General features: G+C 46.2%; 1 protein-coding gene across 1 annotated transcript; it reads right to left on the reverse strand.

The window, feature by feature from the left end:
* Positions 1-938: 938 nt before the first annotated feature.
* Positions 939-27,674, reverse strand: LOC135554467 (neurexophilin-1-like). The gene is made up of 2 exons (XM_064986794.1): positions 27,202-27,674; positions 939-2,336 (listed from the first exon to the last, which is right to left on the reverse strand). Exons 1-2 carry the CDS (start codon positions 27,253-27,255, stop codon positions 1,569-1,571), a joined length of 822 nt encoding a protein of 273 aa, XP_064842866.1. The 5' UTR covers positions 27,256-27,674; the 3' UTR covers positions 939-1,568.

Here is a 27,674-nt window from a genome sequence, read left to right on the forward strand (position 1 = left end):
CTGTCTCTCTCTTCTATTCCACCTACAGTCAAATTGCTCCATCTCTACCTGATGTGATGCTCCCATACCCCCCACAGGAGGAGGACTTTATAGTGAGTGGTTCCTGATCCAGTTCACACACTGGCCTCCCAGGCCTCAGTGCTACAGAAACCCCACTAAGCTCTCTCCAGACCAATCAGAGCACAGCAGTGCCAAAGGCCATGGGGTTCAATCAAGTCTGTTACAATGAGGTTTTTCCTTTTTACAAATACATTAGTAATACCATATCTTATGCATTCAGTGTTCAAAGTATGACACCTGCCATTAGAAAATACATAGTCAGGAAATCATCACGTAGTCTATATAGGTGCTATGAGTCAATTTCCAAACAGCCCATATTGTCAGTACAGAAACAGTTGTCCCTCAATTAGATATATACAGTATTTTGTCTAGTGTTGTTGTTTGTGAAATGGACATGAGTTCAGCCAGCCAGTGGCTATTCATCTTGATGAGATAGCAGTTAACTGAGGGCTAAGCTGCTGGGCCAGGGAGCCATAACACAACTGTCCACTATACCCCTCGCTGTGCTCCTCGCTCGCATCCTAATAATCCTAACTTGATTTCCAGGAATACATTTCGCCCTCTCTCGGTGAAGCCTTAATTAGTTTTATTTTCATGTATTCCAGATAACGATCAGACTTTGGTGAACACACAGCGTTTGTCAGGAAAGAGAAATCAACTACACGCAGCCAAAGTTATCAAAGCTTGAAATCAGGAATCCTGACTGCAACGAAATGTAATCTTTTTCATACAGAGGGGACAATAGAAGGAGCTGAATTCTCTACATCTCCTTCTCTCTCCTCCACTTTAATTAAAAGAGCTCTCTGAATCTCTCATTTCTCCCCCTCTCCCTCTCCCACTTTTGTACACTCTCTCTCTCTCTCTCTCTCTCTCTCTCTCTCTCTCTCTCTCTCTCTCTCTCTCTCCCTCTTTCTTTCTCAATCTATATTTTCTATGTCATAGAGGTTACATAATTCAGGGAAAGAGAGAGATGATGTTTGAGAATAAACATTGGGTGGGATAGCCTATCGGGATGACATAGGGGTGGGGAGAGAGAGGGGTGGGATATGGGAGCATTGGGAAAGATTGGGACAAGGGTCCATACAGAAACAAATGGAAGATACCCTTTTGAAAGTAGAGTGCTACCTCGCCTGAATGACAGTGTGCAGTAGTTCACGAAAACATTCATAGATGTTTGTAGGTGTTTTCTGTATTTAGCAAAGTAGGTAGCGAAATTAGAGGTTTGAGTTGAGGTAAACATGTGTGATGATGTTGGGCGTGCTAGTTACTACTGTTCCTGTGGATGAATGCTTCGTGACAGCACTCTAAATGTCAATGCCTCACTGTGCATACTGTATTTTTTGCATATATACGTTTTTACAGGGTACAGTAGTCTGGCTACAGCGAGGGGTTGTCTGGTGAGGCAGCAAATTACATAAAAAGTTGAATCCAGCTCAATCTGGTGGCCCTTCACCCTACAGAGTTACTCCTTCCCTCGTCCCTCCTCTCCCCCTCCTGTGTGTCCCCCTCTAGCCCGAGGGCAGATAGGGCATCTCGTTGTGGTAGTTGTAGTCCGGGCAGACCTTCTGGACCAGGCGGTAGTCTGTACTGTAGAAGGAGATGTAGATACAGATGACCTTGAAGGGCTTGGAACAGATCCAGGAGACATGGCTCTGTGTCTGCTCCTGGAAGCAGGTCTTGGACGGGTCGTAGTTGCACAGCGACGTGCGCTTGCTGCGGTCCACCTTCTCATAGTCCACGCGGCAGTTGAAGATCTTAGAGTCCTTGGGGTAGACCACGCTCTGGCGCTCCAGGTCAAACTCCACCGCCTTGACCGGCGGCACCAGGCTGACTGAGATGTTGCCCTGGCCCGTGGAGTTGTGGCGGAAGTAGACGCTGAACGTTCCGTTGCCATGGTCTACGATCTTGCCGGTAATCAGCAGGTTGAGGCGCACCGTCTTGATATTAGAGTAAAAGTCTCCCCAGCCAAACATCTTCTTGAACTTGCCCGTCTTGACGATGGGCCGGCGTTTGACGCGGGAGGAAGAGGAGGTGTCTGGCTTCATCAGGTCACTACCCAGCATCTCCCAGAACTCCTGCTTGGAGAAGGGTATGGGTGAGCGGTAGGGCAGCTCCAGGGAGGTGGCATTGGCTGCTCGACTTTTACTCTGGAGCATCCAGCGACTCAGGGGGGAAAGGGGAGTCTGACTCCCCAGGAGACCCACCGTCTTAGAGGACGACCCGTCTGCTGAGGAGCTCTTGGGGCTTGAAGAGTCATCTTCTTGACCCAGGGCCAGCTGGAGATAAAGAGGGATAGGGAGAGAGAGAATGAGAAAAAGAGGTTGAATGTTAGAGAGGGGGATAGTGTGTGTTTGAGAGAGCAAGAGAGTGAGAGAGAGAGAGGGGGAGAGGGTGTGCGAGAGAGAGCAAGGGTGAAAGGAAAGTGAGAAAGAGAGAGAGAGGGGGAGAGGGTGTGTTTGAGAGAGCAAGAGAGTGAGAGGGGGAGAGTGTGTGTTTGAGAGAGCAAGAGAGTGAGAGAGAGAGAGGGGAGAGGGTGTGTGAGAGAGGAAAATGGTGAAAGGGAAAATGAGAAAGATGGAGGGGGAGGGGGAGAGGGTGTGTGAGAGAGCAAGGGTGAAAGGAAAGTGAGAAAGAGAGAGAGAGGGAGAGAGGGTGTGTTTGAGAGAGCAAGAGAGTGAGAGAGAGAGAGGGGGGGAGGGTGTGTGAGAGAGATAAAGGGTGAAAGGGAAAGTGAGAAAGAGAGAGAGAGAGGGAGGGGGAGAGGGGTGTGAGAGAGAAAAGAGATGAAAGGGAAAGTGAGAGAGAGAGAGAGAGAGGGGGAGAAGGTGTGTGAGAGAGAAAAGAGATGAAAGGGAAAGTGAGAAAGAGAGAGAGAGAGGGGGAGAGGGTGTGTGAGAGAGAAAAGAGATGAAAGGGAAAGTGAGAAAGAGAGAGAGAGGGAGGGGGAGAGGGTGTGTGAGAGGGAAAAGAGATGAAAGGGAAAGTGAGAAAGAGCGAGAGAGGGGGAGAGGGTGTGTGAGAGAGAAAAGAGATGAAAGGGAAAGTGAGAAAGAGAGAGAGAGGGGGAGAGGGTGTGTGAGAGAGAAAAGAGATGAAAGGGAAAGAGAGAGAGAGGGGGAGAGGGTGTGTGAGAGAGAAAAGGGATGAAAGGGAAAGTGAGAAAGAGAGAGAGAGGGGGAGAGGGTGTGTGAGAGAGAAAAGAGATGAAAGGGAAAGAGAGAGAGAGAGGGGGAGAGGGTGTGTGAGAGAGAAAAGGGATGAAAGGGAAAGTGAGAGAGAGAGAGAGGGGGAGAAGGTGTGTGAGAGAGAAAAGAGATGAAAGGGAAAGTGAGAAAGAGAGAGAGAGAGGGGGAGAAGGTGTGTGAGAGAGAAAAGAGATGAAAGGGAAAGTGAGAAAAGAGAGAGAGAGGGGAGAGGGTGTGTGAGAGAGAAAAGAGATGAAAGGGAAAGTGAGAAAGAGAGAGAGAGGGGGAGAGGGTGTGTGAGAGAGAAAAGAGATGAAAGGGAAAGAGAGAGAGAGGGGGAGAGGGTGTGTGAGAGAGAAAAGAGATGAAAGGGAAAGTGAGAAAAGAGAGAGAGGGGGAGAGGGTGTGTGAGAGAGAAAAGAGATGAAAGGGAAAGTGAGAAAAGAGAGAGAGAGAGGGGGAGAAGGTGTGTGAGAGAGAAAAGAGATGAAAGGGAAAGTGAGAAAGAGAGAGAGAGAGGGGGAGAGGGTGTGTGAGAGAGAAAAGAGATGAAAGGGAAAGTGAGAAAAGAGAGAGAGAGGGGGAGAGGGTGTGTGAGAGAGAAAAGAGATGAAAGGGAAAGAGAGAGAGAGGGGGAGAGGGTGTGTGAGAGAGAAAAGAGATGAAAGGGAAAGTGAGAAAGAGAGAGAGAGGGGGAGAGGGTGTGTGAGAGAGAAAAGAGATGAAAGGGAAAGTGAGAAAGAGAGAGAGAGAGGGGGAGAGGGTGTGTGAGAGAGAAAAGAGATGAAAGGGAAAGTGAGAAAGAGAGAGAGAGAGGGGGAGAGGGTGTGTGAGAGAGAAAAGAGATGAAAGGGAAAGTGAGAAAGAGAGAGAGAGAGGGGGAGAGGGTGTGTGAGAGAGAAAAGAGATGAAAGGGAAAGAGAGAGAGAGGGGGAGAGGGTGTGTGAGAGAGAAAAGGGATGAAAGGGAAAGTGAGAGAGAGAGAGAGAGAGAGAGAGGGGGAGAAGGTGTGTGAGAGAGAAAAGAGATGAAAGGGAAAGTGAGAAAGAGAGAGAGAGAGGGGGAGAAGGTGTGTGAGAGAGAAAAGAGATGAAAGGGAAAGTGAGAAAGAGAGAGAGAGAGGGGGAGAGGTGTGTGAGAGGAAAAGAGATGAAAGGGAGAGAAAGAAAAGAGATGAAAGAAAAGAGATGAAAGGGAGAGAGAGAGAGGGAGAGGGTGTGATGAGGGGGAGAGAAAAGAGATGAAAGGGAAAGTGAGAAAGAGAGAGAGGGGGGAGAGGGTGTGTGAGAGAGAAAAGAGATGAAAGGGAAAGTGAGAAAGAGAGAGAGAGAGGGGGAGAGGGTGTGTGAGAGAGAAAAGAGATGAAAGGGAAAGTGAGAAAGAGAGAGAGAGAGGGGAGAGGGTGTGTGAGAGAGAAAAGAGATGAAAGGGAAAGTGAGAAAGAGAGAGAGAGAGGGGGAGAGGGTGTGTGAGAGAGAAAAGAGATGAAAGGGAAAGTGAGAGAGAGAGAGAGAGGGGGAGAGGGTGTGTGAGAGAGAAAAGAGATGAAAGGGAAAGTGAGAGAGAGAGAGAGAGAGGGGGAGAGGGTGTGTGAGAGAGAAAAGAGATGAAAGGGAAAGTGAGAAAGAGAGAGAGAGAGGGGGAGAGGGTGTGTGAGAGAGAAAAGAGATGAAAGGGAAAGTGAGAGAGAGAGAGAGAGAGGGGGAGAGGGTGTGTGAGAGAGAAAAGAGATGAAAGGGAAAGTGAGAGAGAGAGAGAGAGAGGGGGGGAGAAGGTGTGTGAGAGAGAAAAGGGATGAAAGGGAAAGTGAGAGAGAGAGAGAGAGAGGGGGAGAGGGTGTGTGAGAGAGAAAAGAGATGAAAGGGAAAGTGAGAGAGAGAGAGAGAGGGGGAGAAGGTGTGTGAGAGAGAAGGGATGAAAAAAGGGGAAAGGGGAGTTATTATCAAGGGAATAAGGAAACAAGGACAGAAAAGGAATGAAAGATGTAATCAATACTTAATTTAGCTCCTGGTGCTATAGATATCAACTGTGACATTCTATCAATGTTGTACTCTTATCAATGAATGTTTGAGTATGCAGGTGTATATGTTGCTGCTGTTACATTCTGGTGTCTATTCAGGTTGAGAACAGATATACCTTAACGTCTGGTTTTCAGAGAAGCTATATTGCTCCCCAGGCAGCAGATGAAATAGAAATCGACTCCTATACCTTCAGCTGCTTGAGAGGCCTGGGGGGATGAAGGTAGAGATTTAAGGCCCATAATGCAGGCCTGAGTGGAGAACAATTATTGCTTTGGTGCCTTCAGTGTGGGGTTGGAGGAGGGGCAGGCAAATAAACCTTGATGTGCAATTAAGGTTTTTTATGTTTTAATTAAAAAATCTGTATTGGCACACACACAAAACTGTCAGATGTTAACAGTGAGTGAGGAGAAAGGAGAGAGAGAGATAAGACAGTCGTGCTCGGCTCAGCCGTGGCTTTGTGGAGTGTGTGAGTGTGTGAGTGTGTGAGTGTGTGTGAGAGCAGGCTGTAATGAGTAATTATTAGATGGTAATGATCTATTAACAGGTAGGCACTGTCGGCTGTGGGAGCCCGGAGTGATCTTCTGTCCTTTTGATCTAATCGTGGAGAGGATAGGAGTCTGTTTGTGTCACCGTTCCTCTGTTTGTGTTAGTGTCATTATGCAATGGATGGTTGCCGGAATGTGTGTGGACAGTACCCTATTAGCGAGGCATAAGTGTGTGTGTGTGGGGGGGTATTTGTGTGCATGCTCTCTCTCTCTCTCTCTCTCTCTCTCTCTGTCTCTGTCTCTCTCTCTCTCTCTCTCTCTCTCTCTGTCAATTCAATTCAATTCAAGGAGCTTTATCTCTGTCTCTCTCTCTCTCTCTGTCTCTCTCTCTCTGTCTCTCTTTCTCTCTCTCTCTCTCTCTCTCTCTCTCTCTGTCTCTCTTTCTCTCTCTCTCTCTCTTTCTTTCTCTCTCTCTCTCTCTGTCTCTCTCTCTCTGCCAGATAGAGCAGGGTTTCTCCCAGTGATCCCACTGTTATACAGTGATTCATAATGCATGCTGCTGTCTGTGCTCTGATCCATCCACTGTTTAGAGTGTCATGGCTTCCTTATACCGGCTTAGTCGGGATTATTAAGTTTTACTCATTCTTACTCCATTTATACAGATTTCTACAGGCTCACTCAGATTTGTTCTCTTGCATTTCAGACAGTCTTGTAATATTGATTTTCTGTCGCTCTAAAACATGTATTTCCTTTCGTAACAACTTGCATTGCATTGCAGCAGTCTGTAGAGGATTCCCTACTGATGTTGTTGTGTTATGGTCTAGCTATGGACTCTGGAGGAGATGAGCCTTTCTGTCTGGTCCCTCTGTGGCTGTTTGAGTTACCTGGGCTGGGCCACAGTCATCACTACACATCCCTGGTCTGGGCCGCAGTCAACACTACACACCCCTGGTCTGGGTACCTGGGCTGGGCAGTCAACACTACACACCCCTGGTCTGGGTACCTGGGCTGGGCAGTCAACACTACACACCCCTGGTCTGGGTACCTGGGCTGGGTACAGTCAACACTACACACCCCTGGTCTGGGTACCTGGGCTGGGCAGTCAACACTACACACCCCTGGTCTGGGTACCTGGGCTGGGCAGTCAACACTACACACCCCTGGTCTGGGTACCTGGGCTGGGCCACAGTCAACACTACACACCCCTGGTCTGGGTACCTGGGCTGGGCCACAGTCAACACTACACACCCCTGGTCTGGGTACCTGGGCTGGGCCACAGTCAACACTACACACCCCTGGTCTGTTTACCTGGGCTGGGCCACAGTGAACACTGTCTCCCATGTTTCCCACAGAGAGCTGACCCTCATTCAGACACAAACACATCAGCCTGACAAGGAACCCTGTTGGCTAAAATGTGATATTATTTAACATTTCTGATAGTGTCCCTGAGAATCCCTCCTTGGCTTCTTTAATAATGAATAAAAACATGGAGCAGAAGACATATTGATTTGAATCTATTCAGAAGCCTTCTCTTGCCTGAAAGTGCGTGCCAGGTGCTATGACTGTGATTGCAAATACACTATTCCCCCTTGTCCCTGAATGATGTGCCACTTTGGGTTTGACTCCTCTCCCTTCATGGGACGGTGTCTGGTGGGCAAAGAGCAGCACGCTGCCTGTCTGCCAGTCTCCCTAGGTGGCACTGCAGAGTCTCAGTGGTGGCCATCTCTGTGCCCTCCAGGGTTATGTGAAATGTGCCACTGTATGAATCTTTATGACACTCTGTCTCTTGTGTTTTACATTGAGCTCATTTCCCAAACACACAGTGATTCAGTGACTCAGACAGGCAATGCCGACAAGGAGAAGAGCTGAACAACAAACACATTGTCCCCCCTATAATATAATCTCACTGAGCCATAACTTGCATGAGATGTGTTCATTTAAGGTGCTGAATATGTAAACAGAGCATTCGGGGTGAGACAGGACGTGTGTGTTAGAGGTTAGGGAAGAGGGAGTGCTGCTTTAGAACAAACGATTGAAGTGCACAGCATCATTGTGGGAGACATGTTAGAACAGGCTTCATGGATGATTACTGGGGTAATAAAACAATGAGGATGAGATCCTCCTCGCTTTAGAGCAGATGGTTAACGGCTTGAAGGAACGCTTGTGTAGAGTGAGTCACCGTGCTGAAGGTTATACACTGGCCTGCTTATGTTGACGGATGTCTGAAGTGAAAGATGGAAACATGCTATGAGGCAGAATAGTGCTGTATACGACTGACATAGAATGGCACAGCAGTTTGAAGAAGATGAATCGACCTGTTTAACAGCAGCTGTATTAGGCCGAGTTGTAATCTGAGGAACAATGTTGGTGTCAGGTTTCAAAGTACTTATGAAGCTTCATAAAGAGCCGATCTGAGCTACACAAAGCTGAAATGAGGGCGAAGGTGAAATGAGGGCGAAGGTGCAATCAGGTCAGAGTCCAGGGTTGTTGGCGGGGGGGGATTTTGTCGTCTGTCTGTCATGTGTGAGTCAGTGAAATGGTTGGAGGGAATGTGGGGGGTCTGCAGGCTCCATCACGGTGGTAATTGTGACGCATTAAGCGTTAGTGAGTACAGGCCTGGGGCCTCTCTCGCGGCGGGGGGTAGAGGAATGGGAGAGGATGAGAGGGAGGAAATGATCAACAAGAGCCCACCAGCTCCACAGGAAATGTTCAGACTATTAAAGTGACAGTTACACCATTTTACCCTCCCGTTCCCCTGGCGTCACGGCACACAGTTGCTAAAAGCCAGAACAGAGATGATGGAGAAAGTTAGCTCAAATCTCTGTTCTGTCACAGTGCTCAGGTGGTGATGAGAGGCAATCGTGTCAACTAGAGAAATACTGCTACTGAAAATAGAGAGTTTTACCTATTCAGATGTGTGTCTTCTCATCAATATCCACATGTATAGAGACGGTGTATATGTTATTTGATCATATAGAGACACACAGCAGGTGTTATTGCAGCACATCCTTCCCCTGGGCAGCAGATGGCTTCAATAAGCTCTCAATTTTCCTCTGGCTGATGAGTTGAAATCTTCATCTCTAATATGACATACATTTTTAATTAAAGGCTCAAGCGCCTGCTCATATTTCCAGAGTATTCACTGACGCTTTGTGGGGGGTTTTCCCTCCCACCAAACTCCAGACCTAATGCGTTCACTGTAGGAATATTCTCCTTCTGTTACATGATTCAAATCGGAGAGCGGCTGTGCCCTTATAACTAATTATTCCACTGACTAGCGTGGACGGGAGGGCCGGGGGAGGGAAAGGTAATTTCACAAGAAACAAGGCGTTTGACTCTTAATTAATAATTTACGTCAGCTTCAAGGGGATCACCGGAGCTTAGCTCTGCGCTGGGTGGATGAACTCACTAAATTCAGCTCTGCGCTGGGTGGATGAACTCACTAAATTCAGCTCTGCGCTGGGTGGATGAACTCACTAAATTTAGCTCTGCGCTGGGTGGATGAACTCACTAAATTCAGCTCTGCGCTGGGTGGATGAACTCACTAAATTCAGCTCTGCGCTGGGTGGATGAACTCACTAAATTCAGCTCTGCGCTGGGTGGATGAACTCACTGGGTGGATGAACTCACTAAATTCAGCTCTGCGCTGGGTGGATGAACTCACTAAATTTAGCTCTGCGCTGGGTGGATGAACTCACTAAATTCAGCTCTGCGCTGGGTGGATGAACTCACTAAATTCAGCTGCGCTGGGTGGATGAACTCACTAAATTCAGCTCTGCGCTGGGTGGATGAACTCACTAAATTCAGCTCTGCGCTGGGTGGATGAACTCACTAAATTCAGCTCTGCGCTGGGTGGATGAACTCACTAAATTCAGCTCTGCGCTGGGTGGATGAACTCACTAAATTCAGCTCTGCGCTGGGTGGATGAACTCACTAAATTCAGCTCTGCGCTGGGTGGATGAACTCACTAAATTCAGCTCTGCGCTGGGTGGATGAACTCACTAAATTCAGCTCTGCGCTGGGTGGATGAACTCACTAAATTCAGCTCTGCGCTGGGTGGATGAACTCACTAAATTTAGCTCTGCGCTGGGTGGATGAACTCACTAAATTCAGCTCTGCGCTGGGTGGATGAACTCACTAAATTTAGCTCTGCGCTGGGTGGATGAACTCACTAAATTCAGCTCTGCGCTGGGTGGATGAACTCACTAAATTCAGCTCTGCGCTGGGTGGATGAACTCACTAAATTTAGCTCTGCGCTGGGTGGATGAACTCACTAAATTCAGCTCTGCGCTAGGTGGATGAACTCACTACATTCAGCTCTGCACTGGGTGGATGAACTCACTAAATTCAGCTCTATGCTGGGTGGATGAAGTCACTACATTCAGCTCTATGCTGGGTGGATGAACTCACTACATTCAGCTCTATGCTGGGTGGATGAACTCACTACATTCAGCTCTATGCTGGGTGGATGAACTCACTACATTCAGCTCTATGCTGGGTGGATGAACTCACTACATTCAGCTCCATGCTGGGTGGATGAACTCACTACATTCAGCTCTATGCTGGGTGGATGAACTCACTACATTCAGCTCTCTGCTGGGTGGATGAACTCACTACATTCAGCTCTATGCTGGGTGGATGAACTCACTAAATGCAGCTCTATGCTGGGTGGATGAACTCACTAAATTCAGCTCTATGCTGGGTGGATGAACTCACTAAATTCAGCTCTATGCTGGATGGATGAACTCACTACATTCAGCTCTATGCTGGGTGGATGAACTCACTACATTCAGCCACTTTCTCTCTGTTTTGAGCTCCTTACTCATTTTGGACAAGTTCAGTTCTACCATCCCACTGGACCTGCAGCTTCATTTAGTATGCTGAGGGAGAGACCTTGCTCTGAATTGGCTATCAAATTTGTACATTATAAGATATCGACAAGGCGGCTGAGTGGAGTGCGGTGCTGGAGCAGGATAGAGCAGGAGGAGAGCGAGAGCAGGGGCTGATGGGATAGAACTGATTAAAGCAGAGTTCTACTACTGTATATGCCCACCTGTCTGAGAGGACCTGAGAGGGGACTGGACTCTCTCTCCCTCTACCTCCCTCTCTCTATCTCTCCCTCTAACTCTCTCTAACACACTCTCTTTCTGTGGTGATGCACTGTGGAATACTGGGCTTAACTTTCATTTGAGGTCATATCAGTGGACATAGTTAGTATTAACTGTCTTTTCTGTCTGGTTATAGTACAAACATCAACAGTGTGTGGACATCTCCATCGACATTGTTACGGCTCCAACCGACATCATTCATCTCCTTTAAGCTACAGTACAAACTCAGTGTGTTCTAGAACAGTAAACAGAAAACCCATCCAGAGCAGAGCACTACCCTTGGAGACATATAGTACTCTAGTCCTTCAGATCACTTCAACATCTCGGGACTATTCCCTGGAGGTCCCTAAGTCAGCTGGTTGTTGGAGTGGGTAGATACGTGTATGTCTTGTCTCCCTCCCTACTGTAACCAAACAGCCCGTCACAGACTGGTGAGGTCAGCAGAATCGCCATCACCCACTGATGATGTCACCAGGAGCCCCCGCCACAGACTGGTGAGGTCAGCAGAATCCCCATCACCCCCTGATGATGTCACCAGGAGCCCCCGTCACAGACTGGTGAGGTCAGCAGAATCCCCATCACCCCCTGATGATGTCACCAGGAGCCCCCGTCACAGACTGGTGAGGTCAGCAGAATCCCCATCACCCCCTGATGATGTCACCAGGAGCCCCCGTCACAGACTGGTGAGGTCAGCAGAAGCCCCATCACACCCTGATGATGTCACCAGGAGCCCCCGTCACAGACTGGTGACGTAAGCAGAAGCCCCATCACCCCCTGATGATGTCACCAGGAGCCCCCGTCACAGACTGGTGAGGTCAGCAGAAGCCCCATCACACCCTGATGATGTCACCAGGAGCCCCCGTCACAGACTGGTGAGGTCTGCAGAAGCCCCATCACACCCTGATGATGTCACCAGGAGCCCCCGTCACAGACTGGTGACGTAAGCAGAAGCCCCATCACCCCCTGATGATGTCACCAGGAGCCCCCGTCACAGACTGGTGAGGTCAGCAGAAGCCCCATCACACCCTGATGATGTCACCAGGAGCCCCCATCACAGACTGGTGAGGTCAGTTTGGGACCTATAGCCCACTGCATCATCAGGAGGACATCACTAGTGGTCTCTTTGTATTAGCAGATGGTGACAGATGTCCCCTTTTCTAATAAACCTGCTTCTATTTCCAGTATAAAGGAGTTCCGCCACCGTCCGCTCTCTAAAGCTGTTTGTTCTTGAGATAACTTTTTATTTACATAAATAAAAGTATATTCAGCACAAATAGGAAGCTCTCGAGTGGCTAGCATTCTCAGAGGAATAAAATAGTGTGACGCTGCCTTCCTAATAATCAAAGGTGAAATTACTTCTAATTCTATTGAATTTGAGCCAATTTATGACTTAAAGCCAATTTATGCTTGACCTGAAAATGTGGTTGGAGGTTTTGTATGGAGGGTGTGATGCAATTGCAGAGTCTCCAGAGGCATGCAGACACCAAATCAAGCTCTGTACGGCATTGCCGCATGCTCTCAAATTTTTTAACAATGCAGAGGGCTCTGTATAGCTCCGCATTGACATGATTGGTTGACAGCAGAGCAGTTGTGAAGGAAGTTGTCAAGGAAGTGAGTTTGTGTTTATACAGGACCTCCCGCCCCAACCTACTGTCAACCAATCAACCAAGCACAATTCATCCAATGCCCTTTTTTCTATGTGCCCCAATGTTTCAGAGGAGAATGCCACCACTCTAGGGTCATCCATGCCACACAATGGAGCCGGAGGGAATGGCTGCTGTTTCACGGGCTCCTAAAGAATTGTGCTCTTTTGTGTGTTTTTTCACGTTGCTTGTAACTTATTTTTGTACGTAATGTTTCTGCTACCGTCTCTTATGACTGAAAAGAGCTCCTGGATATCAGAACAGAGATTACGCAAAGATACACTGCTGCTCCCGGACCAGGCCCAAATCCCCGTCATTCACATGAAGAGGAGACGGAGATACAGGGGCCGCAGATCCGGGTGCCTTGTGAGAATTAGTTGGCGAGTGGATAACCCAGCTCTACCAACCGTCCTATTGGCCAAGGTGCAATCACTGGAGAATAAACTGGATGAGCTCTGTTCGAGACTATCCTACCAACGGGACATTAAAAACTGTAATATCTTATGTTTCAACGAGTTGGCTACACGACGACATGGATAATATAGAGTTGGCTGGGTTTTCCGTGCATCGACAGTTACCTCCGGTAAGACGAGGGGTGGTGGTCTGTGTAAATTTGTCAATAACAGCTGGAGCGTGGTCTCTAATATTGAGGAAGTCTCTAGGTTTTGCTCACCTGAGGTAGAGTACATCATGATAAGCTGTAGACCACACTATCTACTAAGATATATATTTTTCGTAGCTGTCTATTTACTATCAAAAACCGATGCTGGCACTAAGACCGCACTCAACGAGCTGTATAAGGCCATAAGCAAACAAGAAGATACTCATCCAGAAGTGGTGCTCCTAGTGGCCGGGGACTTTAAAGCAGGAAATCTTAAATCCGTTTTACCTAATTTCTACCAGCATGTCACATGTGCAACCAGTGGAAAAACAACTCTAGACCACCTTCACTCCACGCACAGAGACCCGTACAAAGCTCTCCCTCGCCATCCATTTGGCAAATCTGACCATAATTCTATCCTACTGACTCCTGCATACTAGCAAAAACTAAAGCAGGAAGTACCAATGACTCGCTCAATACGGAAGTGGTCAGATGATGTGGATGCTAAGCTACAGGACTGCTAGCACAAACTGGAATATGTTGGCTCCTGAGTGGTGCAGTGGTCTAAGGCACTGCATATCAGTGCTAGAGGCATCACTACAGATATTGGTTCAATTCCAGATTGTATCACATCCGGCCGTGATTGGGAGTCCCATAGGGCGGCGCACAATTGGCCCAGTTATGTTTGGGTAGGCCGTCATTGTAAATACGAATTTGTTTTTAACTGACTTGCTTAGTTTAAAAAAATACAAATTCTTGGATTCATCCGATGGCATTGAGGAGTATACCACCTCAGTCACTGGCTTCATCAATAAGTGCATTGATCATGTCATTCCCACAATGGATTACAGGCAACATTCGCACCGAGCTAAAGGCTAGAGCTGCCGCTTTTGAGCAGCAGGACACTTATAAGAAATCCCGCTACGCCCTCCAACGAACCATAAAACAGGCAAAGCGTCAACACAGGCCTAAGATTGAATCCTACGACACCGGCTCTGTGAACGTTGGATGTGGCAGGGCTTGCATACTATTACTGACTACAATGGGAAACCCAGCCGCGAGCTGCCCAGTGACACAAGCCTACCAGACAGGCTAAACGCAATTTATGCTCGCTTTAAGGCAAATAACACTAAATCATGCATGAGAGCACCAGCTGTTTCAGACGACTGTGTGATTACACTCTCCATAGCCGATGTGAGTAAGACCTTTAAACAAATGAACATTCACAAGACCGCGGGCCAGACTGATTACCAGGACGTGTACTCAGAGCATGCGCGGACAAGTGTCTTCACAGACATTTTCAACCTCTTTCTGACCGAGTCTGTAATACCTATGTGTTTCAAACAGACCACTATAGTTCCTGTACCCAAGAACACTAAGATAACCTGCCTAAATGACTACCGCCCCATAGCACTCACATCTGTAGGCATGAAGTGCTTGAAAGGCTGGTCATGACTCACATCAACACCATCATCCCGGATACTCTAGACCCACTACAATTCGCATACCGCCCCAACAGATCCACAGATGGCGCAATCTCAATTGCACTCCACACTGCCCTTTTCCACCGGGACAAAAGGAACACCTATGTGAGAATGCTGTTAATTGACAACAGCTCAGCATTCAACACCATAGCACCCACAAAGCTCATCACTAATTTAAGGACGCTGGGAATAAACACCTCCCTCCACAACTAGATCCTGGACCTCCTGATGGGCCACCCCCAGGTGGTAAGGATAGGCAACAACGCATGTGCTACGCTGAACTTACAAAACGGGATGCCCCTTAGGGGTGCATTCTTAGTCCCCTCCTGTACTCCCTGTTCACCCACGACTGCGTGGCCAAGCACGACACCATCATTAAGTTAGCTGGCAACACAGCGGTGGTAGGCCTGATCACCGACAAAGATGAGACAGCCTATAGGGAGGAGGGCAGAGACCTGGCCGTGTTGTGCCAGGACAATAACCTCTCCCTTAACATGAGCAAGATAAAGAAGCTGATTGTGGACTACAGGAAAAGGAGGGCCGAACACTCCACCATTTACATCAATGGGGCTGTAGTAGAGCGGATCGAGAGCTTCAAGTTCATCACCAACAAACGATTATTTTCCAGACACACTGAAGAGGGCACAAAAATGTCTATTCCCCCTCAGGAGACTGAAAAGATTTGGCATGGGTTCCAGATCCTCAAAACGTTCTACAGCTGCGCAATCCAGAGCATCCTGATCGACCTGGTATGGCAACTGCTCGGCATCTGACCGTAAGGCGCTACAGAGGGTAGTGCATATGGCCCAGTACATCACAGGGGCCAAGCTTCCTGCCATCCACGACCTATATACTAGGCAGTGTCAGAGGAAGGCCCCAAAAATTGTCAAAGACTCCAGTCACCCTAGTCATAGACTGTTCTCTCTGCTACAGCACTGCAAGCGGTACCAGAATGCCAAGTCTTGGTCCAAAAGGCTCCTTAACCGCGTCTACCCCCAAACCATAAGACTGTTGAACAATGAATCAAACGGCTACCCAGACTATTTGCATTGACCTTCACCCTCCTCCCTTTTTTATATTGCTGCTACTCGCTGCTTATTATCTATGCATAGTTACTGTTACGGATACAGTTATCCTGTGTGTGTGTGTATCCTGTGTGTGTGTTTCTTTTCTCTCCTTCTCCCCTCACAGGTGAAAATCATCACTCCCCAATCAATCATCAATCAGAAGACACACCTCCTCCTATTTCCTGACCTATCACAGTTCCTTCCCCATGGTTTAAAAACCCCATCATTTGTTTGTTCTGGAGCCCAGCCCAGCTCAGCTCAGCTCAATCTCTCTGTAAATGCCATGTCTGTAGGTCTCTGTGTTTCACTCTCGCTTTGTGTCGTAACCTCTCTTTTGTTTAAGCACCTCATAGCACTTTGTCATCACCTGTGAGTATTGTTTTTGGTTATGGTGTTTGTGTTTGATTGCTGGTGGAAAAGGGGAAACCAAGACAAGTCGCCCATGGGCATACACTACCCGTAGGTGAACTTTGTTAAATACACTAGTTAGAACTGGGCGGACCACCCACTGTATTTTTGGTTAGTTAGTTAGCTGTGGTTAAAGTAGGCTAGTCTAGCTTAGGGGTGTTTTTGAATACTTATTGTTTCTTTCCTTGGGTCCAGCTCAGCCCCTTTTCCTGCTCCCCCATTACCGTGTGTTTATAAATAAACCTAGAGTTTGACGGTAGATTTCAGTTGTCGTGCTTATTTCGTTCACACTTTTCCTTTGTCACAATAATAATTTGCATGAGTTATGTTACGAGTCTCATTACCATCCCCCCTAGACTGTCGGGCCAAAAGGGATTCGTAACATAAGTGGGGGCTCATCCGGGATATGTCATAACTGACACCCATGCCGCTCATGTAGATTGTTGTAGTGGTATAGTTCAGTGTTGAGCGTCATAGCTGAAGTAGCATTAGTGTTTGCTATTTCCTTTGGCACTTGTGAAGTAGTGTAAAAATGACTACTTTTGATTTGAAATCTTTTTGGATAACCCTTCGTGGGAGGTTTTTGACAAATGTCGTAGAGTTGATTTAATGACCTTGGCTGACCATTATTCAGTATCGATTCCGCAGAGTTTAGTTAAGGCGGAGGTGAAACGGATAGTATTAAATGTATTGTTGGAAGAGCAGGTGCTTGTGTTACCGCTGCCTGAGCCTACTACCCCTGTAGCGGATGTTGCTGCTCCTGTAAGACCATTGGTGTCTGATAATGAGGGAGAGGCTAAAACACCAGCCACATTGTCCCGTTTTGATCCACTCTCCCCACTGTCAAATGGTGATGCCAGGAGGGATGTCCGTTTAGCACAGTTCCAACTGGAGGTGGAAGAGAGAGCCCAAATTAGGCGAGAGACTCTCCAGTTGGAGATGTGTAAAATAGAGGCAGAAAAAGAACGAGAACAACGGCATTTAGAGATGTGTAAAATTGAGGCAGACAGAGAACAAAGGCAGTTGGAGTTCAAAATGCGCCAGATGGAACTTGAGGCAGAGACAGCGAGGCTAGCCTCTGGTCCTACTGTGCCTGTTTGTGAGCCGTCCTCACCTGCTGTGTCCTCAAACACGTTTGACATTAGTAGGCAGATTGCCTTAGTACCTTTGTTCAGAGAGTCAGAGGTTGACTCCTATTTTTGTGTATTTGAGCGTATAGCCGTAGCATTGAAATGGCCTGAAGAGGTTTGGTGCCTATTACTTCAGTGTAAATTAACTGGTAAAGCCCAAGAGGTTTTGTCAGCGCTACCTCTGGAGGACAGTTTGAATTATGAAGTGGTCAAAGCTACTGTTCTTCGTGCCTATGAGCTTGTGCCTGAGGCATACCGACAGAGATTTAGGTCTCATAGAAAGTCTTCTAGTAAGACTTATGTGGAATTTGCTAGAGACAAGGGAAATCTGTTTGATAAATGGCATGCTGCTAGTAAGGTAACTGATTTCAACTCTCTCCGGGAGTTAATCTTGTTGGAAGAGTTTAAAAATTGCTTACCCGAACGCATTGTAGTTTACCTAAACGAACAGAAAGTATCCACCCTGGCAGAAGCGTCTGTGTTGGCAGACGAGTTTGTGTTGACGCACAAGAGTGTGTTTTCGGCTCAAACTGAGAGTAGAGCCACTGAGTTTCCTACCTTTAGTCCTAGTCGGCCAGCAGTAGTATGTCAAGCACGCCAGAAGAATGAGCGTCCATGTTTCTATTGTCATAAAGTAGGACATATGATTAATGATTGCTTCCTGCTTAAACGCAAACAAGGGATGCCTCTTCGTGCCAAGCCACCAACAGGTGTTGCTCTAATTCGTACGGTTGTGAGGTCTGCAACAAAACAGGTGCCTCAGGGTAACTGTAGTTTGAAAGTCTCAGTCCCCGACCTCAGTTATGAACCATTCATTTTCGAGGGGTTTGTGTCCCTAACGAATGACGAAGCGTCTCAGCGTCCGGTTAAAATCCTTAGAGATACTGGTGCGGCGCAGTCGTTTATATTGTCTGATGTGTTGCCCTTATCTGATGATACATACTGTGGTTCCAGTGTGTTAGTGCAGGGTATTGAAATGGGTTTTGTCCCAGTGCCATTGCACTTTGTGAAAGTACACTCTGAGTTAATCAGTGGAATATTCAGAGTGGGGTACGCCCTATGTTGCCAGTGAAAGGTGTGACCTTCATAATGGGTAACGATATTGCCGGAGGAAATGTAGTACCCGTATTGGAAGTATTGGATAAAAGTGACCACTCTCTCTCGAATGAGCTGGCACAGAATTATCCACATGTGTTCCCCTTGTGCTGTCACTCGTGCTCAGGCACGACAAGAGGGTGATGAGAGAGATTTGTCGAACACTGTTCTGTTCAAAGAGGTTGATCAAGAGGATGGATTGTGTGATACCTCTGAAAAGCATGGACAGGTGCGCCCTGTTAATGCCAAGGTCTTGGCTATAACTGCATTCCCTGCACCTACCACCAGACGAGAGCTACGCCGCTTTTTAGGGATGGTTGGCTACTACCGTAGCTTCTGTAAAAATTTCTCTGCGGTAGTTGCTCCATTGACCGATTTGCTTAGTCCGGCTAGATCATTTGTGTGGTCCCCTGATTGTAAGAGAGCTTTTGAATCAGCGAAAGCACTCTTATGTAGTACACCTGTACTTGCTGCTCCTGATTTTGAACAACCGTTCAAACTTGAGGTAGATGCTAGTGCCAGAGGTGCTGGTGCTGTTCTACTGCAGCAGGACAAGAGTGGAGTGGATCATCCCGTTTGTTATTTTTCACGTAAATTTAATAAATGTCAAACAAACTATGCGACAATAGAACAAGAAGCTCTTGCTTTGTTGTTGGCTCTGCAATACTTTGAAGTATATATTGGTTCCAGTGCCCTACCCGTGATTGTATATACTGACCATAACCCCTTAGTTTTTCTCCACCGAATGTACAACCAGAACCAGCGCCTTATGCGTTGGGCGCTGATTGTACAAAATTATAATTTGGAGATCCGCCACAAAAAGGGTTCTGATAATGTGTTGGCAGATGCTTTGTCTCGTGTGTGAAAATGATTTCTGCATGTTTTGCAAGGTTGTTGCTTTGTTGGGAGTATTAATTGAAATACTGTAGTCGCAACCCCTAGGGTTGCTCTTTTAAGGGTGGGAGTGTTACGGATACAGTTATCCTGTGTGTGTGTGTATCCTGTGTGTGTGTTTCTTTTCTCTCCTTCTCCCCTCACAGGTGAAAATCATCACTCCCCAATCAATCATCAATCAGAAGACACACCTCCTCCTATTTCCTGACCTATCACAGTTCCTTCCCCATGGTTTAAAAACCCCATCATTTGTTTGTTCTGGAGCCCAGCCCAGCTCAGCTCAGCTCAATCTCTCTGTAAATGCCATGTCTGTAGGTCTCTGTGTTTCACTCTCGCTTTGTGTCGTAACCTCTCTTTTGTTTAAGCACCTCATAGCACTTTGTCATCACCTGTGAGTATTGTTTTTGGTTATGGTGTTTGTGTTTGATTGCTGGTGGAAAAGGGGGAAACCAAGACAAGTCGCCCATGGGCATACACTACCCGTAGGTGAACTTTGTTAAATACACTAGTTAGAACTGGGCGGACCACCCACTGTATTTTTGGTTAGTTAGTTAGCTGTGGTTAAAGTAGGCTAGTCTAGCTTAGGGGTGTTTTTGAATACTTATTGTTTCTTTCCTTGGGTCCAGCTCAGCCCCTTTTCCTGCTCCCCCCATTACCGTGTGTTTATAAATAAACCTAGAGTTTGACGGTAGATTTCAGTTGTCGTGCTTATTTCGTTCACACTTTTCCTTTGTCACAATAATAATTTGCATGAGTTATGTTACGAGTCTCATTACCATCCCCCCTAGACTGTCGGGCCAAAAGGGATTCGTAACAGTTACGTTAGCCCTACCTGCATGTACATATTACTTCAACTACCTCGACGAACCTGTACCCCCGCACATAGACTTGGTACCCCCTGTATATAGCCTTTGTTATTTTGTTGTGTTCCTTTTTTTCCTTTTGTTTATTTGGTAAATATTTTCTTAGCTCTTATTTTCTTCAAACTGTATTGTTGGTTAAGGGCTTGTAAGTAAGAATTTCACGGCAAGATCTACATCTGTATAATTTGATTTGACAATTGCGCTTGTTCAGAAAAGTGTTTTCGGTCTGTGGACAGGCAGCTTTGTGCCTGTCTGGTGATGTGTCACAGAGCACAATCTCCCTCTACCCATCATGCCTCTCTCTACTGCTGTATGTCAGTCAGTCAGGCAGCAGGGGATGCTGAGGGCCTGGGGGGCTGAGGGTGGCCTGCGGGCCAGCACTGGGGTACTCGCTGGGTGGGCAGGAGAATGGCGCACCTCTAGGGTCGTCCATGCCATGCCTGCGCATAACTCAAGCTGTTTTATAACCCGAGCAGGAAGTGACAGCCTGTCCATAATAACACCACTGGACCTTTTCTCAGCCTCTTCTCTAAAGCTCCTCTCATTCACTGTAGTGTGTCTGTCTAGCTCTTGTTTGTTGGAGGAATTATTGAAGTACAATAAGAATCCATTGTCCACAGTTAGGTGTTTTAATGTCTGTAACCTCTTGTTACACCGTGACCCTGCCTGCTCTTGTCTTGGACCTGGTCCATCTTGTAAAAGAGTTTTGATCTCAATGAAACCTGGATAGACAAAGGTTAAACAAAACAATCAATACAGAAAATGAGAGACAGAGATATGGCTATAGCTTATCTGTGTTCGTGAGGTCATAGTATAACTGTACTGTTTGTGACTGATTGATACTGTTTGAGGCTGTGATTGAACCTGGAGACAGCAAGCCAGAGAGGCAGGACTATAATGCACAGCTTTGCATCGGCAGTCATCTAATGTGTTTGTGTTGATATAGCATTGCTGTATTGTACCATATTTGTGTGGCCATGTGCAGTCTGTGTCTCTCTGTCTCAGTTTGGAATGCTTTGGATGTATTGTTGTTGTACAGGGACTGAAAAGATTTGGCATTGGTTCCAGATCCTCAAAATGTTCTACAGCTGCGCAATCCAGAGCATCCTGATCGACCTGGTATGGCAACTGCTCGGCATCTGACCGTAAGGCGCTACAGAGGGTAGTGCATATGGCCCAGTACATCACAGGGGCCAAGCTTCCTGCCATCCACGACCTATATACTAGGCAGTGTCAGAGGAAGGCCCCAAAAATTGTCAAAGACTCCAGTCACCCTAGTCATAGACTGTTCTCTCTGCTACAGCACTGCAAGCGGTACCAGAACGCCAAGTCTTGGTCCAAAAGGCTCCTTAACCGCGTCTACCCCCAAACCATAAGACTGTTGAACAATGAATCAAACGGCTACCCAGACTATTTGCATTGACCTTCATCCTCCTCCCTTTTTTATATTGCTGCTACAAAGATTTTCTGACAAGACAAGAGAGGGAAAAGAGGTGCATGTGGTTAAAATGACCTTCAGCCAATCTCTTAACCTCAAATAACACAACACGCTGTGGAAAGATGCTCTGTTTAATATCTTTCTTCAATATGAAGAGTTGAAAGTACGAACACCTAAAATTGCACTGGCAACGAGATGTCAGATATGTAATGATCCTATAGACTTCATAGTGGACAGGGGTAGAAATGCTGGAGTGAAAACAGATCAGTGAGAACAGACCCTGATGCTCAACATATACATAAAGCTCATACAACACACAGCTGTATAAACATAGATCAGTCATGTAGTTGCAGATGCCCGGCCTGTAACCAGAAAACATAGATCTGTATAGATCAGAGTGCTGTCTGCAGCGTAACTTCATTGGGAGAAGCCCCAGGTAATACTTAAGACATCACACTGATGTTTCAGCACCATGGACAGGAATCGAAACTAACACGGGAACATAGAAGACGTTTTCAGCACCATGGAAAGGGAGCGCAGCTAATGCTAAAACCCACGAAAGTCCAGAGCCACTCCAGATCCTTGGACAGCACCTCAGATCTCTTACTGGGCGAATATTCCACACACCTCTATTGACCTATGGCTACTGTCTGTTGTTCCCATTCCATTTCCCCTTAAACTTAGAATTGTAAAACTATAGTTAATACATTGGAAATCCTGATCTCTGATAACTACTGTATGTATAGTGGGTGACAATCTGTGCAACCTCTCAAGGTCTCTGAGTACCTGAGGCTTCTAGCCTATAGAAGACCTTGTTCAATACGTGACTGCCTCTCCAAAACTGGGTAGAGTGTGAGTTCACTGAATGTGTGTGTGTGAGAGCGGAGCTCCTTCATCCCTGGTGATCCCTGCTGTTTGAAGGTTACAATGCAAATTTCAGACCAGTGCTCCATTGCATATAACCCCTCACGCATCCCTGTGGTGTGTGTGTGTGGTGTGTGTGTGTGCGTGCGTGCGTGAGTGAGAAAGCAAGATTGTGAATGTGTAATATACAGTATTGTCTTAGTTTTACCAGTACAATTCATTTCTTATCACTTGCATACTACTGCACCGAAACCCTCATCCATGCCTTCATCACCTCCCGACTGGACTACTGCAGCACTCTCCTCCTGGTATCCCCACCAAACTCACCAACAGATTCCAGCTGGTCCAGAACTATGCTGCCAGAATCCTCACCCACACCAGATCGACTGAACACATCACACCAATCCTCATCAATCTACACTGTCTCCCTGTGCAATCATGTACTGACTTTAAGACACTCCTCTTCACCTACAAAGCCCTCCACAACCTGGCATCCACCGACCTCTCTGACCTTTTCCCAGTCTATGCCCCCTCTCGCTCCATCCTCTCCTCCACTGCTGGTCTCCTTGTCACCCCCTCATTCTGCATCTCCACCATGGGTGCCCGGGCCTTCAGCTGCTCGGCACCCAGGCTCTGGAAAGCACTACGCCCACACATACAACATGAAGCCACAGTCATCTTATTCAAAAACCTCCTCAAAAGACACCTCTTCATAGGAAGCCTATAACCTGTAGCCTATGATTGACTCTGTCCTACACACCTTCTCAGTATCCATGCCCCCCCCCAAACCCAAACCCTTACCCTAAACCCGTCCCTTTGCCTATTCCCAACCCTAGCCCCTAAACCCGTCCCTTTGCCTATTCCAAACCCTTACCCTAAACCCTTCCCTTTGCCTATTCCAAACCCTACCCCCTAAACCCTTCCCTTTGCCTATTCCCAACCAGACCCCCTAAACCCAAACCCCTCCCTTTGCCTATTCCCAAACCTACCCCCTAAACCCAAACCCTAACCCTTCCCTTTGCCTATTCCCAACCCTACCCTCTAAACCCTTACCCTAAACCCTTCCCTTTGCCTATTCCCAACCCTAAATCCATGTGTCATCCCTAAACCCAAACCCTTCCCTTTGCCTATTCCCAACCCTACCCCCTAATCCCAAACCCTTACCCTAAACTGGGTTTATATCCTCTACTCAAGCCCTCCCTCCTCATTTTATTTGTCCTGTTTTGTCTGGTCCTTTGATTTATAATTGCACATTGATTGTTACACTTGATTTGATGTAGACGTACTGTTAATGGGAAATGTCCTTGAGTGTCCTGAAAGGCGTCCACCAAATAAAATGTATTGTTTTTATTAATACTACTGTTACTCCTCCATCTATTCTACGCTCCATCCATTTCAATCCCTCTCCTTCCCTCCGTCTTTCTCTCCCCCAACTCTTTCATTTCATTCTGTCTCTCTCCTTACTCTCTGTTCTCGTTGTATGCTGTTCTACACATTTCTCTCCTTGTCTTTTTCTATCCTATCCACACTAGGCTGTCCCTCGCCCTGTATTTGACTGCTAACTCTCCCTTTCTGCACTCTCTTCCTTATTCATCCCTTTATTAACCCCAGTCATTATGAGCATGGGCACAAGGCACACAGTGGATATGCTAGGAGCCAGACTCCCCTTACCTGTCTCTCACTCTGTCTTTCTCTTTCTCTCTCGATCTGTGTGTTTTTGGTGTGTGTGTGCACGTGTGAACCTGGAGAAAGCACAATAACCCCTGATATTGTCTGTCATACTGTAAGGATCTAATGGTATCGCTATGAGACTAGTGGTGAGTTAATAGCCCTAATATAAACATTTAACCAACACATTAGTTGTAATAGGCTCTTGACTGTATAACACTGAATGCTCGAGCCATTTAGTCCATTAAAAACAAATGAATCCCATCTCTGAGCTGCATGTCATAGAATGAAACATTGCTAAACCCTCGCCAAAAACGTACTATAATTTCTCAGCATAGCAGTCAATTTCAAAGCACTCTAAGACTGTTTATATTATTCATATCAACCAATGCTTGGCATAGTAATTAACATTTGAGACGCTAAATCCATCACATCATTGTTGCTTTCTTCATGTTGATAGAGTATTAATAACCTTATTTCCATCCAGACAGAGTGGGTTTATACACCCCAGAGACAAAGGCTACACACTGATATTGAGTGGGGCGGTACAATAGGGAAATCAGCTGAATTTGAATATAAATGCATGGTCTATCATTATTCATCCGAGCTCTATTGTGTAATAAGTTGGATAATTTATTAATTGCTCTATAATTTATCAATGTCATGCTGCTAATGAATTACCCAAGATTCCCTGCTGAGAGATGTGGTGCGCCACGGTTTTTAGATAGGCAACATGGTAGAATATTGATAGAAACTGCACTCCAATTAATTACATCATTAGTGCAATCCTGCTGCATTTGAGAGTATGTGGCAAGCATGTGTGAACATACACCTTGAAGCGTAAACATGCTCTCCGGCTCCTAAAATCTCTCTCTTAGATGGGAGGAACATTTATTCAATTTGTCAAGTAATAGGGCCAATGCCATCTATTAATAATATGTATTACGACCCAAATCCTTTACAAATGTTCAATCAATGAAGAAAAATAATTTTGAGATGGTGGAACATTTGGCCTTTATTTTGAAGGATTCATAATCTCATTTTAATTTCACGTAGACTAAACAGTGGCCTATGTCTTTATTTAAAATAGGTTACCTACTTTAAGATGCACTCTCAAACTTTTGTATCATTTCAGCCCGTAGTTTTGAAAGTGGTGCTCAAGAGCCAAAAGTTGTTCCTGTTTTTTGTGTACTACCTCATCAAATTGTGTACCAAGTCATCCATTTCGTGTAATATGTTACATCAAAGACAGCACAGTATGTTGGCAGAAACTGCTTCTCCAATAGAAATCCCTAATCACACTTATAGGCGATGTCATGGTGATGTTGGCTAGTGGGCTGAAACAAGTCACTGAGTCTAAAGGGAACTGCAATGTCAAATCGAACACGGCCGTCAAATCAAAGGCAGTGCTTCGATATAATGTTGGTTTTGAGGAAAATTAAAAGGAGTCAGTTTGTCACTTTCACGAGGTTGGAGTAAAAATATGTTATATCTTAAGACGTTAGCTCGAATCTAGGTTGTGCCTTTAGATTTCAAGAAAATGATGTCACTTCTCTCACTGACTTCTCAAACCCCAGCCTGCTCTGCTTGGCTTATTTCGCAGGAAGTCTTGCGATGTTGCACCTCTTGGTTTAGAAACTCTGGTTACATGCCGCAATATTTTTTTAAATCATTTTTTGCATTTCCGAAGTTGAAGTTATTTCCAATTCTTACTATATTTTACGAATTTGTTGTGCTTAAAATCCGGGATTAGGCAACTACCCAGTGGGCAAAACTGGTTTAATCAACTCGTTTCCACGCCATTTCAATCAAATAAATTAATGTGATGACATTGAATCAATGTGGAAAACTGATTTGTTTTGAAAAAAACTTTTTTCACCCAACCTTTATAACCTAAATCCAATGACATGGTGACATGTTTTGTTGATTTCACCTTGACTTTACATTCGTTGCTAACTCAACGATAACTAGACGTTGAACTGACATCTGTGCCCAGTGGGTAATAACTCTTTGAATTGTTTATTATTAGCCTACAATTCACCTGTAGACTACAGTCTTTGTTCAGTCAGAAGCGCCCAAGGTTATTCAGTGTGTGCCTTTACAAAGCCACAAGGTCGGCCGCTCTGACACAAAGGTGTCACAACAGAACACAACACAACACATCAAAGAAGCAACCTTGCGACAACACTTGAATTTAGCCTCCGTCATTCAGTTTTTGTTCTTGATGCTATAATTTGCCTCTAAATTTGCCAAATGACATTGTTGCTCTATATATAGATATACATGTAAAGCATGATCACGTAAATTTATTTAGAAAATTAAAGTCGAGGCTAAAATTTTGCACACAACATGGTCAATAAACATGTCCCATAAGGCACTTAGTTTCATCTTGATGTTAGTTATGTTTATCTCATTAAAATCGTTAAATTTACCAGGACTCTAAATCCTGTGGTAATTGCAGATCATCAATCACAACATCATTTTGATTTGAGTATACACCAGGTTGCACAGTGTGATACCTGAAATGGCAACGGCTACAGTGCACTAACGTCGAACTGTGTTGCCTGCAATAAACAGCTAGTGGTCAATATACAATTCTAGAAATTCCCTTTTTTTTTTTAACTCAACCTTGAACAATGAAACATTAAAATATTGACCAGACATTACCTGTATGGGGGACACGTTGCACTGTGTCTCATGCCAGGTAGCCTATTCGTCTCGCCTTTGTACCGTTATTAAGTTATCTTTCAATTTTTATTTAATAACATATAGTAATGATCGGTCAAAGAGAGTCAGTACTCTTTCGTTGTCCATCAACAAATAACTTCAGCAACGGATAGAATAGGCTTCAACCGAGGAACTCCAATATGGAGTTTCGAGGCACACTTAATGTACGGGACGGTGTCCGTGGCGCAGCATGCTATCCATGGCAACCGCTCACAGCGTACTCACTGTCGCGGGTCTCTGCCCTGGGAGAGGGAACCTTGTCGGGTCCAGTAGCTCGTGCGACACCTTATGCACGGTTAATTCCCTTCACTTTTCGCCAAACAAATGAGTGGCACATGTCTGAAGGAAGAGGTAGCCTATTAACGACGGGGGTGAATGAACATGGAACTATGGACACAGACACACATATGACTGGTGTAACTTTTTTACACTGCTGGGCACCGTCGCCCCTCTTGCTTACCAAGCACGCTGTTCCGTTAAGGAGAAGCAAGATAAAGCCGTGGTTGGAACGCATTTTTCTGCCGCGCGCAGTGCCTCAGATTCCCGCTTCAGCCCGAAGTCAGCTTTCCTTCACGAAGACGCTATTCCTCCCGCACTGTATTCCCCAAAGCTAAGATAGGGTCCCATGTCCAACGCAGGCTCAGCTGCTACACCTGGGCTCCTTCAACACGCACCTGTCCTTTTACTTTTCCCGGGTTTGAGTCCAATCACTAGAACATTGGAAATCCATGAGAATGTACCGCATTACCATCCACGAAAAATAGTGTATGCAATTCCTGCTCAACCTGCAACCGTGTGAGTGAGTATGAAGTAGATGCGATCTGTTCGGCTGTATCAGTGTATATCCACCGGGGTGAAGCCGAGTTGATTAATGGAATCCTTGGCGTTGCTCATATCAGCGTGTGTGGACTGACAAGGAATCGTACACCGGCA

Source organism: Oncorhynchus masou, chromosome 14, assembly GCF_036934945.1.
Source record: "Oncorhynchus masou masou isolate Uvic2021 chromosome 14, UVic_Omas_1.1, whole genome shotgun sequence".
NCBI lineage: Eukaryota > Metazoa > Chordata > Actinopteri > Salmoniformes > Salmonidae > Oncorhynchus > Oncorhynchus masou.

Coding starts and splice junctions, on each gene's coding strand:
- LOC135554467 (XM_064986794.1), bottom strand. CDS start 27,255: ATGCGTTCCAACCACGGCTTTATCTTGCTTCTCCTTAACGGAACAGCG. Junction 2,337..27,201: donor TTAACGGAACAGCGTGCTTG/GTAAGCAAGAGG, acceptor CTTTATCTCCAG/CTGGCCCTGGGTCAAGAAGA.